The 15052-nt window shown below is 45.6% G+C and overlaps 1 protein-coding gene across 1 annotated transcript in view; it reads right to left on the bottom strand.

The window, feature by feature from the left end:
* The window catches only part of LOC138447678 (adhesion G protein-coupled receptor E3-like), a 1605711-nt gene that overhangs the window by 959400 nt on the left and 631259 nt on the right, over nucleotides 1-15052 (bottom strand). The window contains exons 7-8 of the mRNA XM_069603942.1: nucleotides 6150-6296; nucleotides 4805-4951 (exon numbers count right to left, since the gene is read on the bottom strand). Coding sequence (XP_069460043.1) covers nucleotides 4805-4951; nucleotides 6150-6296 — 294 coding nt within the window. The remainder of the gene's footprint in view (nucleotides 1-4804; nucleotides 4952-6149; nucleotides 6297-15052) is intronic.

Here is a 15052-nt window from a genome sequence, read left to right as displayed (position 1 = left end):
GAAGGGCTTAGACATGATGTCCAATTTCCACCATTTAAGTTCTCTCTGAAAGAAAGCCAAGAAACCATTTTAGCGTGTGGCAGGGACGCTGATAGTGTCTGCCATCCTTGGAAGAAGGGCTCAAATGCTCCACTGTTTCAAACGTCACAGACATGTTTAGCATGACCAATAAGGACAAATAGCCTTGGTCAGAATGATGTGAAATGTCGTCCCACAAAGAGACCACAGCAGTCTCTGTACCATGTTTGTAGTGCAGCCCCGACTGGGATTGAACCAGAATTGAATTATGCACTACAAGGTCCAGTCAAGTTCCTCCTTGAATTGTGGTAGCATTGGTGTGGTCATGAACTAGTGTTTCACTAAGAAGGGATGTAGCAAGAGAAGGCATGTTTCCTGTTTTTCCTTGAATACCAGTTTCCTCTCAAGCCTAGATATGGCCTAGCTACGTTACAAGCAGGACTCTTATGAGTTGCAGAGTTTTGCTGTGAAGAAGGCATGTGTACCAGTGATGGTTGCCTTTTAGGTGATGAAGGCAGGCTTAAAGAGTATTCTGTCTGGGTTGGGAAGCTGATGAAGCTTCCTCAGGATGGGAAAGATGTGGTTGGATATCTTGATTACTGTTATGAGTCATTTTGAGCAGCCCTAAGTAGGGCCAGATGCATTGGCGCAATGCCAATGAGGAGGGCATATCCTCTATAGATGTGAGCGATTACCAGGAACCTGAACTGTGTTGCTGAAGTTTAAAGTATCTTGGAAATGCCCTTTGTATCAAAGAAGAAAATCAATTATCTTATTTTGATTATCTTTCCTAGTGTTTCTCTTACATTACCAGTGAAAATCTGCTTCTTATTCACTGTTACAGACATGAAATCATGGAACTCCTTGATCGAAAAAGTGGCGGTTCTTTAGGTTCATATGTATCTGCATCTGAGACGGGATTAAATCAGAGGTATCTTGTCTAGTGGTAGGACTGTTAAGGCCTTACTGCAACTGCAGCATCGGTAGGTGTTTGCACGATAGTTTGTAAACACTGCAGTTGTGAACTCACTGGCTGTTTGAAAGGAGGAACAGTGACAGCCTGCTGCAAAGATGGAGGACTGACATTTTGAATTATGTTCAGTAAATACATAGATACGTATGTGATATGGTTAGAATAAGTGTACTTAGTTATCATCATCTTCATCAAGTGTTCACAGACTGTTGTATTAGTCACTAGAATGATCTCCTAGTGCTGTGATGAAGAAATAGCTTAAGCCCAAGGTACATTTGGATACACACAATCTTCCTTTGTGATCTGATAAAGCATCCAATCAAGGATTCTAGGCACAGTACAAAACAATATATGTTTTAAAAACAAAACAGACTGTGAAGAACCTATTGTTGATAACATTTGATCTGGAATAAGCAACTGAAATTTCGGCATTAGTAGGGACTTTAACACCTATGTTAGGACTTCCTTTATCTGAGGAAGACATCAAATTATGTGCTGATATTTTTTCAATAGATTGCTTAAAGCATCTGTAGTTGGCTTTGCTAAAGGAATAAAAATATGACTAGGAACCATTCAGAGGAGAGAAGATTAATTCCTCTGCTGACTGAAGGGGCGGTTTTGGAGCCCTAGTTAACCCTAGTTATTGTGGCTGCTACCAATGGCTTAGCATGAAATGTTTTTAATGTCTTCGTTGTATGCTGCCATTAGACATAAAGAAAAGACTTAGAACACCATTCAGTGCATAAGATTCAACTATGATAAATGATTCGGAAGTATAAAGAAACAGGTTGATACAATTGGATTTCATGTGTCTTTTTTCTTGATGCAATGTTATATAATTGCCTTCAGTGATATTTGTTTGACTATGAGAAATGAGGCTGCAACCACAGAGGGTTTGTTTAGATATATTTATGTTAATGTCTTTGAATGACGTTTTTACTTTAGTCAACTAAGTCCTTGTAATATTCCTACTTGAGAATAGATTTCTTAATTGTCTTCAAGTCAACATCTACACTTTTAGACTCATCCATGACCAACACAATTTAGCATATTCCGTTTGACCCCTTAACACTTCAAATGGGACATTCTCTTTCACAGTTTGCGTCATGAATCTGTGAGTCAATTTCTCCTCCCTCACTATCTCCTTTCAAGCACACCAACAAACGTGAAATGAAAAGCTTTCTTGATGAACAATTAAAGAGTCTACTGTTCTGTTCAATTGGGGTGATATATAGGGCTTGTCTTGTTAACAATGCCATAACTCTTGGGATAGTCTTCAATTTCTCCAAATCTTAATTAGCCTCCATCACCCATTACCAGTTAAACAGGGTATACCTTGTTTGTAATATTTGTTCCAGCAACTCAATTACTTTATCTGTTTAAATATCTTTACACTACTTTTACCACAATGCATTTGGTCATTCTTGATATTTTTTTCTTTGAACTCATTACATATAGGTTACACAGTCTAATTGCTCTTCAAATTTCCATGTCCATTACAGTTCACCAGAAATCACAGCTACACCATTGTTTTTCACTCACTGCTCACCCTGTTGCCCTATTTCAGTACGTTCTGCTCTCCTCCTTTGGTGGTGTTATCCTATGCCCTGTCATGAGCATCGCACCGTACACATATATCTCCTCTAAGATGCTCCACATAGCACTCTCTTTGCTTCATCTTTAACCCATCATCCACTTCTGAATCCTTTTGTTACTCATGCTCCTGAAAGATACTTTGTCAAACTACAAACACCTGTTCTAACTAACATGATAAACAGTTTGCTGTAGCATTTTTCCACACCTGGCTCATAGATCCCCTCAAATCTGTGTTCTTGTAATTCCGTTACCTGCCACAAGATGTGGGATGATTACTTTTTTGATCCTCTATTAATTAAGATCCCTCTCCAACCCATTCTATCTAACCTACTTGAGAACTGAAACCCATACCAGCATAGATGGCAAGAGTCACTATTACAGTTGCCATACCTCCATTGAATGTTGCTCAGAAATTAGGTATTGTCTTACAGAAATTGTATTCCTCAAAATTGTTAACCATGTAAACTCCTATGGTTTCTTCAAAGGATGTGTAAATGTGTGGTTCTAATGGCAACATTTGTTGTGAACTTTGAATAATATTTGTTCAGTCATAGAAAAAACATTGGGCCTCATTACAAGTTTGGTGGTATTTTGGTGGTAAATCTGCGGAAAAATTGCCAAATGAAATTACTGTTAGCAGCACTTGTGGTTGTAGGGAGTGTACATCCCCATTTTTTGTAGTCCATAGGACTCCACAAAGATTTTGGCGGAGTTACCGCTGGTGGTAATTCCACAGATTTTGCCATTTTCTGGCAGTAAGGTGGAGGATTTGTAGTACAGCTGTGCGGCAATGTGGCAGTAATGCAGTGGTGATGGAGTTACCACTGCATTATGATGATTTGTTCCTGTACCGACGTACTCATAATGAGGCATTTACTCCTACTTGGTCTTAGGCTCTGGATAATGTCTGAGTACTCTCATCAAATTGCTGCATCTTCCTCATTAAATAGCCTAGATGCTCTATGGAGGGTCTATTTAACTTACAATTCTACTTTTGAGAACACTTGCCACTAATATTTGGCATAATCACCTCAGTCTCTCAACATGTTCTTTTGTATTCTCACTAAATATACAAATATCCTGAAAGGTTTATACGCCCTTGGAATCCAAACCTAAAAAAAGTTTATCTTTCCTCCTGAATCAATCATGATATCGAAAAGAGTCCATATAGGTTTGAGACTCATTTATATGCCCCCCTCAGAAGTTACAAATACTTCTAACTTCCTTAGCTCAGGTTGTAAATGGCTAGTATGCAGATATAGTGTCAAGCATTTCATATACCTTTGTCTTCCCTAGTAACATAAGGAATTCCCTTATGTTTGGTAATGAAAGTCTTTCCCTTACCATATACCTATTTAGTCCCATCAGCTTAAGTCATAGTCGTACTTTTCCTGAAGGTATGTGTACGGTCACTATGAGGTGAACCATATGGATGTCTGTATGGCTTCTACAATGCTAGTTTACACAATTTGCCTTTCATTTCTACCCGAAACCTAGCCATATATTCCTCTTTATCTTCTCTTCATTGATTCTTCATGTTCTCCATGGGGGATTGGACTAGTTTTATGACTAATTTTATGAACGTAACCTTTAAGAATCTGACCAGAATAAGAATGTACTTTTCCCCCGAGACCATCAATTGTTCTATTTTTACTCTTTCAACCTCAATTTCCATTTTTGGACTGGAAGTGTCCTCTATGTTCTTGTCATCTCCATCTCTCACACTCATTGCTATTTCTTCAAATTTTCTTACAGAACTCTTCAACCACACTGGCATTACGGTAGGCCAATACTGTGTAGCGTTTATCTGGGTGTCCTCTCCTACAACTCATACTACACAAAGCTTTAATGCCTGGGAATTCCTAGAGCTCACCGAATACAACGTACCGTCACACCTAAAGCATATTTAGTATCCATACGTCACTCACAGAAGGAGTTTTGGTTAGCCTGTGTGCTGTCATTATGCACTTCATGATTCTCAATTGACACTGAGGAATTACAGAATCAAATATATTTTGAAGAGAGGAGAATCAGGATATTGGAGAATGAGGAAGAATAGGGGTGGGTAAACTAATCCCACCAATACACTTTTCCGAGTGGATGAGCACCATGTGACATGTCGTGATGAAAAAAAAACGAAAGCATAAGACCCTGATAAACACTTGAATGAAAATAACCTAAATCTCATTTGTTATAGTATAAATAAGTAACAGTTACCTGTACAGCTGATTGTGCCATTCACTTGGTCTCTTTCAGCAGAAAAGATAAATCCAGGCCGGCACCTGCACCTGTGACTTCCTGGTGTGTTGGTGCAGGTAGTGTGAGGCCCACAGATTTCAGAGTTCAGCATACACTCATCAATATCTGCAACACATTGAAGACCCAACCAATGTAAACAGCGCTGTTCGATACTTCTTTAACAAGAAGAATCACAGGAACAAACCCCATTATCGACATTGGATACGTATAACTGAGCCTAGAAATTAATAGGATTAGTAGCCTGGTTTTAAAAAAAGGCTCTGTAAGGCCGAAACACGTGTCAACATAGACGGCCATTTCTACAAAATATGGGCATCTGATAGTGGTCATCTAGACAAAATAAAAATGTTCAACAAAACCAAAGCTACATTATATCATTATTATCAAGGAGTCTGACACACCACAAGAGTACATGATAAAGACTTATTACTCTTAAGGAGTGGGTATACCTTTACAGTATTCTAAAGTAGCGATGGGCAATTCTGCTGAAATTGAGAGACCTGTGGCGCAGGGAGACGGGATATATACCCAAGATTGTTTCTGCAAATTGCAATGGAAAATATCTCCTAGCTGACAGCAAACATCACACCAGAAACATTGTTATCATATTATATTAATAGAATGTTCCATTTGTACGAAGGTACATATGCCACAACGACACCTAATAATCATTGTCGAAAGTTCACCTCCAGTTCAGAGACACATCAGCAATGCATTGTGGGCATACAAATTAGCTCAAATGCAAGCCTTTGCACCAGAAGATTTCCTGTCTCTTAGAGGGCAGTGCAATTTGATACATGGCTTAATCAACCCAAGACAGACATTTCTCAAGACTGCAGCAACTACATACGTGGTGTCCATTTTTTAAGAATCATCATTTTATTATTATAGTTTGATATTATTGTTATTTGAGTGTTAGAGAATGTTTAATAAACACCAGTTAAGTTATGGTGGGTTTAAAAAGGCTTGAACAAACCCCTTCCAAATGCACCCGCTAAATGGGATCAAACCCCTTCTCCTGGGCACTGTCTTGTTTCCTAGACAAACACGTGCCCCCTGAGCTGTGCTAAGTAACTTCAAACAAATACTATTCTACTGAACATTTGTCAAAAGGGGTGATAAACACCTACCTATTGCGACCGAGGATTGCATCTCAATAGAATTAGGGGTGGATAAACCATATCCCACATGTGACACATCAGAGACGCATCATAGACGTACCTTGAACAAAACCCATAATGTTATGAGCAACACCGTAAGAAAATGTCCTGAAATTCATGTGGTTTCTAGAGGGAACAATTACCTGTGCAGTGGATTGTGCCATTCAATGGTTCCCCTCCAGCAGAAAAGATAAACCCAGACAGGCAACTGCAGCTGTAATTTCCTGGTGTGTTGGTGCAGACGGTGTGAGGTCCACAGACCTCTGGATTCTCCGCGCATTCATCAATATCTATAAAATAAACCAGACAAACAATTAATTGATGGAAAATATCTCATCCCTGACAGCAAACATCACACAATGTGCATGTATATAACATTTTATTTATTTTCAGCTAGGTACAGGAGTATTCTATACAATTTTATTCTGTGGTTATTTTTGGGTAGTTAGTCACCTCTAAGTGGTACTGAATTTCATAGAATAGGAAGATTATTCTCAAAGTAAGACTTTTTTTTCTAATTGGCACAAAGGCTTCATGTGGGGACGTTTGTTTTGATGCTGTTAGCATTTGGAAGAGTTCTGCAGACAGGCGCCCTTATTCACATAGGGCCTCATTACGACCCTGGCGGAAAGTGACTGACCGGACCGCAACAGCGTAAATAGCGTTTCTGCCATTGCACGAAGGAGCAAAGTGCGGCTAATTACGACCCATCGGGCACGAGCATTACGCCATGGCGGAATCCGAAAGGCTGCGATGGCGGAAATGACCCCAAAACGGCCCTTACCGCCGCCGTACGCTGCACCAGGTGCAATACCGCCACCCATCTTAGCGGTCACCGTAATGAGCGGTCACCGTAACGAGCGGGCACCGCAAATTACGGGCACCGTAAATATACGGAAACGGAAGTAAAAGCATGTGGCCGGAACGGGAAACAGCACGCCGCACAACTATAAAATCCGATTCCCAACACAACCATTAAAAATCCGACCCTGACACACATCCCAACCCGTTAGCAACCCCAGTTAAAAAAATAAATATGGGAAAGGTAGCCAAGAAAGCGTGTGATCGCAAGCGGCAGGTCCACTTCTCCCGAGAGGAACTGACCGTGCTCACCGAGACCCTCCAGGAGAATGCCGCCGTCGTCTTCTCCAGTCAAATGACCAGGACGGCCCTTGCCAACAAGAAGGCCATATGGGCCCTGGTGGCACAGCGCGTAAGTGCGGTGGGGACAACACCCCGCACGCCACAGCAATGTCGCAAGCGGTGGGACGACCTGCGGATCCGCGTACGCAGCATACTTTCTGCGAACAGGAACATCGCCACAGCTACCGGGGGGGGATCAGAGTCGCCCATCAAGTTGACCCCCTGGGAGGATATCTGCGCCTCCACCAAAGGAATGGAGAGCATAGAGGGAGTCGGAGGGATGGAGAAAGGAGTGCCGACATCCGGAGAATCAGGTAGGTTGGCCAAGAGAAACAATGCGAAATCCACAAAGCACGAACATGTGCAGTACCATGTGACCCCATAGTGCAATACATACTTTGCCCTGACAGCGCCCTCAAAAAGTCAGAATGAATAAACAAATTAATCAAGATGCCATAAACAACCCCTACATGTGCAGCATGCACCCCCTAACTGCAGGCAGCCAAATGAATGCATCCTCAATCCACACGAAAATGAGACCACCTCCAAGGCCCAGTCCCAAATCACCCTCATGTACCACCCCAATGCATTTGATACGTTGCCATTCCAAATCCCACAGACCCATAACTAACGCTCGGCCCTCTTTACTCCACCACAGGGTCCGATACCAACGACGAGCTGCAGGACACCCCTACCAGCACGCCTGCAAAGCGGGCCAGGACCAACGTCCCAAGAGCCTCCACCTCAGGTGCAAGGATCAAGACACGGCAGCAGCAGGAATCAAGTGGCAGCACACTGGAGGGGACTGCAACAGGCACCCCAGCAGCCAGCAAGTCCACAACCCCAGCACCACAGGTCCCCCCAAAGAACGTATCTGATGGCACTGCCTCTGGTGGTAGCAGCACCATAGGTGACACAGCTGTCATGCCAGCATGCTCCGACACGGAAAACAGTGCTGGCGACGTAGGTACCATCCATGACCTTTCCCAATCCCCCTGCATGTTCCATCCCCTACACCATGACGAAACCACGCAGGGGCACCCTGAAGACGACGACTGGCCAACCCCCACAAGTCCTGTGCCAAGGCAACATGTGTTGAGCAGCCCCCCTGTCACACCACCGCAAATGTCCATGGCCCAGCAGAGGCAACAGTCCCTCGACCTGCTGATCGAGCAACAGCAGGAAGTGTCCACGCTACTCAAGGACCATGCAAATGAATGCGGGGGTTCCAGGGCAGCCATGGAAACATCCACCGAGACACTCAGGGCAACAAATAGAGAAAAGTAGTGAGAGCCTCAGGGGAGAAATGGAGAAAAGCACCGAGAGCCTGAGAGCACAAATGGAGAAAAGCACCGAGAGCCTGAGAGCACAAATGGAGAAAAGCACCGAGAGCCTGAGAGCACAAATGGAGAAAAGCACCGAGAGCCTGAGAGCACAAATGGAGAAAAGCACCGAGAGCCTGAGAGCACAAATGGAGAAAAGCACCGAGAGCCTGAGAGCACAAATGGAGAAAAGCACCGAGAGCCTGAGAGCACAAATGGAGAAAAGCACCGAGAGCCTGAGGGGGGAACTGCATGCGACGTCCAAAGACGTTTGTGCTGAACTTGCTGCTGTGCGCCGTGTGCTCTCGGAGCTCTCACAAACCCTCAGAGACATGCATGGACGCGAGCAGGCAGAGACATCATCCGTGGCAAGTTCCGTCCAGGGCAGCCCCCAACGCAGATCTGGCAGGAACCTGCGCTCCACGGGCAGGGGTGCCCCTGATACCCGTAGAGGGGGCTTGCAATAGCGTCCAACCACGGACAGCATGCATATTTGGACACTGGTGTTGGGGGGGGAGGTAGTAGGGTGGAGGGGGTGTGTTGGGCTTCACTGGGTGGCGGGTCCATAGGGTGTATAAATCAAATCACATTAACAATACAGCACCTCATTATCATCCAATGACATGTGTGGACATTGATATTTGCGTACGAGGCCTTCATAGGCGTACAGTCCACAATGTGCCTGTACTACACACACACAGTGCCACAGGTCCCCTTTCCGTGTAATAGGCACCATGCGTGGTTGCTAGAAGCATGCATCTATGATGCTCTGTCGGATTGCACGTGCATCCTGTGCCTCATGGACTCCTTGAGGTGCCTCCACATCCCCACCCTCATCATCATCATCATCTTCAGGTGCATGCAGTACAGCGTCAGGGGGCATGGGCACATTCCTACGTATGCACATGTTGTGCAGCATGACACATGCCATGACCATCTTAGAAACCTTCTCATGGCTGTACATGAGTGCCCCGCCAGACCTGCTGAGGCTGCGGAAACGAGCCTTCAGTAGGCCGAATGCCTGTTCAATGACCACACGGGTACGTGAGTGGGCATGGTTGTAGTCCTCCTCATGCTCGTTCTGTGGGTTCCGGATTGGTGTAAGGAGCCATCTCTTCAGTGGATACCCGGCATCACCTGTATGAGACGAATAAAGGGTGTCAGTGGAATGATAGTGCCAAGTAGCCCCCCCCCCCCCTCCTGCAAGGTCATTGACGCATCAAATGGGCCACGATGTCATGCATGGAATGAGACTCACCGAGTAGCCAGGATCTGTGCCCTGCGTGTCGCTCCATGTAGCGTGGTATTCTTGTGTTCAGGACCATAGAATCATGGGTAGATCCTGGAAATCTGGCACAACAATGCGTAAATATCTTGTTGGAGTCACACACCATTTGCACATTGATTGAATGAAATTGTTTCCGGTTGCGGTACTGGACCTCCATGGCATGTGGGACAACCAATTCAACATGGGTGCAGTCGATGGCACCAATGCAACCCGGGATGCCGCCAAGTGCATGGAATCCCACTTTTGCGTTGGTAATCTCCTGGTACGTGCGTGGTAGTGTGATGTGGTCGTCGGCGTGCTTCAGGAGGGCATCGTGCACTTGGAAGAGTGTCCGTGAGAACAGTGGCTGTGAAATGCCATGCAACTGTCCCACTGTGTGCTGGTAGGTGCCTGTGGCCAGGAAGTGGAGTGCAGACACCACCTTCAGTAGGGGTGGGATGGCGGTTGGGCTATCTATCATGCTCACGAGGTCAGCATGTGTCATGTCCACAATGGCGATTATGGTGTCCCGGTCCAAACGGTAGAGGGTGTGGATCTGCTCAGCAGTGAGGTTGAACGGATCGGCTCGGAGGCGTGGGATTGCGGGCCGCCTGCGTGGTGGTAGTGGCAGTGCTTGTGGGCCTTGCTGACCCTGCCTTGCCCTCCTCCTCCTCCTTCTCCTCCGTCTCCCCTGTGCGCCCGGTTGTTGTACCTGTTGTTGTTCGTCGTCTTCTTGTAGTTGTAGCACTTGCAGTGCTATCTGGTCCCCCAGGCCCAACATCGCTAGTCCTGCCGGTAGCATTTTGGAGTGGGAGTGGTTGTGGGAGGGGTTTGGGTCTGCTATATATGTGCTGTCGGCCTGTATGGCCTCCACCTGTGCTGATTGAATGAATCTGTGGCAGATGCAATCCCTTCTGGCCGAGCACGTCCCGCACGTAAGGCTGCATTTGGCCGCATGGCATCTTGGGATTGGAATCATGTATCAAATCCCGATGGCAGTGTGATGTACTTTGACTGATTTTCATGCTATGCTCCCATTGTTACACATGCTATGATTGCAGCCGCTTACATACCTGTGAAGAGTCAGTGGTATGTAGGGCTCGATCGATGGCCGACCCTCATGCAGCACAGTAACGTACTTCGCCGACGGGCGTGGCGTCCCATTTGTGATTGCAGCCAGTTAGCATTATGACACACAGCCGCACTACATTGATGTAATTGTGAATGCAAGCGTTCACAGAAGCCTTTTCGACGTAATGTTGCAAGTGAGGAATTCGAAGGCCAGCATTTTTGGTTTTGAAGTAGCGGCGAGGATACGCCCACAGGTCTGGCTGGAAATGTAACGTTCTATTGTAGAATGTCCTTGGGACATGGCCCATAACGAGCAAGCAATGAATGATATGAATTGAATGGGATGCGCAATAGCGTAGTGGACGATAAGGCAGGACGTTCCCAAATCCATCTTGCTTCACAACACTACAGATCCGGCCAGGAGCACAGTGGTTTTTGCAGACTGCATTACGCACAGACGCGATGGAAGTTTCACATATCATGTGAGTGAATATTCATGCGTTTTCATTGCGGGATGAGGGAATGATGAATGGATGCATGGACAGATGATTCCGTTTAGGGTCTGCCATGTACATGGGTTTTTTGAATCACTCCCCTTCCCCTGCGCTATGTGATGCAAGGCTGCCATAGTGGGACTTACGTCTATCTGCCCTTGTCGGATCCTCCCTGTCTCGACGCGCCTTCATACACTTGTGTCTAGGCACGTTACTAATCCCATGTCATGGGTTCTATCTTGACGGACGCATGCACAGTAACCGACGTTGCCAATGGTGTATTTACCTCGATTGATTTCGTTATGAATCGATACTGATTTAGGGGTCTGTATATTCCTTTGGAGTGGGCTAGCATGCATATGGGTGTGGATTTGGTGTGTTGAATGAAGATTGTAATGCATCATGAGTCCCGTAATGCAATCGGTTAATTTGTGTTTCTTTTGGGTGACAGGTATCTCCTGCCCTATTGCAGATACCATCTCTACGCCACTCCTCCAGATGGTTTTTACTCTCGACACCTGCAGCTTCGGGTGAATCAGTGGAGCACCATTTCGATCTTATGGGACGATCGCCAATGGGCCACATGCCCTTACGCAGTACTGGTGGCTAGGTGCAACATTTCGGCCTTTCAGCTCGACTAGTGCCTGCCTCATGGGACGGACCTGCGGTTCTTGCCGCTTCCATGTTGCCTTTTGGAACGTTGATGTAGGCCCTGTGTGCCATGATGGTACAGGGCGTCACACAAGTGGAAGCTGGTCAATTATTGCAGATGCAGCCCTCGGTGATGATGGTTGTTTTGGTGTTATTTTGCAAATTGCTGTGGGGCCTTTGTCATTTGGATGTGCATTTAAATTGTATTCCGATATTTGTCGTGTTGCGTTATTCTTTGCAGGTGATGTGGCGATTTTCGATTTGTGGCGGTATGTATTGCGAGATGATCTGCATTGTGTTCCGCCTTCTGAGTTGAGTTGTGTGGTACAGTACTGGCCGCGTTTGCCTACGTAGCACAGTATGGTCACGGATAGGGGCTGCCATTGTGACTGTTTACATGATGTGCTGTTCAGGGGCGGGGGATTGGCTTTTGGCCGACTGGTGCCTGTCAGCCAGGTCGATTAGTGGAATGATGGGATGTTCAGAATGTGGCTGGTCACAGGTGACTGTGTTTGCGTGCGTTTGTTGGAGGGGGACTGGGGTCATGTCCATTGGAATAGCTTCTGTATTCATGCCATCTGTGCCCTGCAGCTCCCATCGGCCCCTCTTGGGATGAGCCTGGCTGCTCAGTCACTCTGCCAACTTGTGTGGTACATGCTTCTGCTGATGGTTGGTTTGTTTACTGGCAAGAGTACAGGGCTGGTGCAATCCCCCTCAGGATGCTGTTTTGGATGTTGCCTTGCGCTGGTGGCAAGCGATGGGGGACTACTGTTGTTTTGTGTCATGTGTTCTTGATTTTCATTTTGATGTATTGTACCTTCACATGCCTGTGCTGCATCAGTACGGCTATGGTGACATGCCGTACATGGATGCCCACTCACGGGGCGCTTTGAGCCCCTGCATGCATTTCTACGTTGGCATGCATGGGTGAATTGTAGATTTCACTGGTTGCATAGTGTGAGTACATTGCGCCTGCCAGGAGTTGTGCAATGTGGCCAGGGAGTGGAGTACAGGCACTCAGTGGGCCATTTACGGTTGGTTCACGATGCCGTATTTCTCGCCATGGCGGAATGGTACTTTACGACGTGCTTGATGGCGTTCAGTACATGTCCGCTAGGGTCAGAATTCGCGTACCGTTGCGCCATGGCGGTGATTCCGGTTTTGCAAGGCGCGCGTGCGCGTACTTGGTGCAGTTAGCGTTGCCGTTCACTGCGGTGTCGCTAATGGCATCGTACTTTACGGTGACGGGTCATAATCGCAACGAGCGGTGTTCGATGGCGGTATTGCATTTCCGCCATCATTTTTCCATTTCCGCCAGGGTCGTAATGAGGCCCATAGCATTTTCCAGTGGGGTTTGCCATTATAAAACGCTTCCGCGTATTAGGCCCTGACACTTTTTACTAAACAGCCAGGTCTGTCACCATGCTCTTAAAATACATCAACGTATACCTATATATGGACACAATCAATCACAAAAATCAGTAACACCCCACGTATGCTATTGCCACCGCAAAAACCTTATATTCAACCTGCTTACAAATCCACAAATCCCTCCTGCCGACAAAACATTCAAGTTCTGCGTTTGAGCACACTATCAAGGCTATGGGTGTCTAACAAGCGGAACAGTTCTTTAATTACAATTTTTTTTTTTTTCATAACGCGCTTAATACTATGAAAGGTTTCTGAGCGCAAGCCTGCAGTTTGAACCTGTGCTGCTATGTGTTGTGCTTACAAGACAAACGCGTTGCCTCTGAGCCATCCCTCGGGCTACAGCCCTGGCCATTCTAGGGTTCCAAATATGTCATGCTTGAAGCTCCTTTTTGTCAGGAATTCAGAAATGTCATGTTGCGTCAGGAAGGTCTGCCTCTATCAGAAGCTCTAAGCCCTTCTTCCTTTTGATGGTGGGTATCACCTCAAATTTCACTGAAAAATCTACTGCATGACTGCGCGAGGGACATGGAGAACCGAAGGTTAGTGAACTAATCCATGAATGCGCGAGGGACATGGAGAACCGAAGGTTAGTGAACTAATCCATGAATGCGCGAGGGACATGGAGAACCGAAGGTTAGTGAACTAATCCATGAATGCGCGAGGGACATGGAGAACCGAAGGTTAGTGAACTAATCCATGAATGCGCGAGGGACAAGGAGAACCGAAGGTTAGTGAACTAATCCATGAATGCGCGAGGGACAAGGAGAACCGAAGGTTAGTGAACTAATCCATGAATGCGCGAGGGACATAGAGAACCGAATGAAAGATGTATTGAATCTTTGGGGCCATTAGATGAGATGACAGGGGAGGCATTGTGTGGGTCCCAGTGAAAAACAGTATACAGGCACTTTGTAGAAGATAATGATTGATTCAATCTGTTTGGGGCCATGTCAGATGCGTTTGGGGATGATGTCAAAGTTACTGCTAGTTTTTTAATTATCCATAGGGCTGTGGTACCATAGCTACTAGTCACTTCTTCATAGAGCATAAAGCTGGGAGGTAAATCCTCCACTTTACCAGCAAAAATCAGCAGATTTACTGCAGCAGAATTACTGCTTCATGTAAATACGCCTCATGGAGTCTTATGGACATGTGGGTTAACATCGGCCTTACCACCACTTATTTATTTATTTATTTATTTATTGTTTGCTTGTTAGGCGCTTGTATAGTAAATACATTCTGTTTCAAAGCGCCCACAGGACAGCAGGGAGGGAACATGGGATAGCAGCACAATTAAATTACAAAAGGATACAGAGGGGGAAGGGAGGGCCACCCTACTATGCCTTGTGAGTATTCAGAATAATCAAGCAGTTAATCGCCGAGACCAAGTGATGATACTGATAAACGGGTTTGACAGTAGTTCCATTGTACAATTGGAAAATTACTGCCAAACTCGTTTTTAGGAAAAAGTTTTTTTTTTGCAACTTACCCTCCATAATTTTCTATTGAACCCCATTCTTTATGCTTTGTTTTTGTTCTTGACCTGACTTTTTGAAGGGAAGTAAAGCATTCAGCTTCACTTCCTTTGCCTTTTGCTCATTGTTCTGGTGAAACCGATCAGTCCATCCGACTATCAGTACTAGGAAACTTTGGATCCCTTTTGAAAT

The sequence above is a fragment of the Ambystoma mexicanum genome, chromosome 3q, assembly GCF_040938575.1.
Source record: "Ambystoma mexicanum isolate Mex_15411 chromosome 3q, UKY_AmexF1_1, whole genome shotgun sequence".
Taxonomy (NCBI): domain Eukaryota; kingdom Metazoa; phylum Chordata; class Amphibia; order Caudata; family Ambystomatidae; genus Ambystoma; species Ambystoma mexicanum.
Note: the sequence above shows the minus strand (reverse complement) of the source record. Positions and strands in the feature narration are given on the sequence as shown.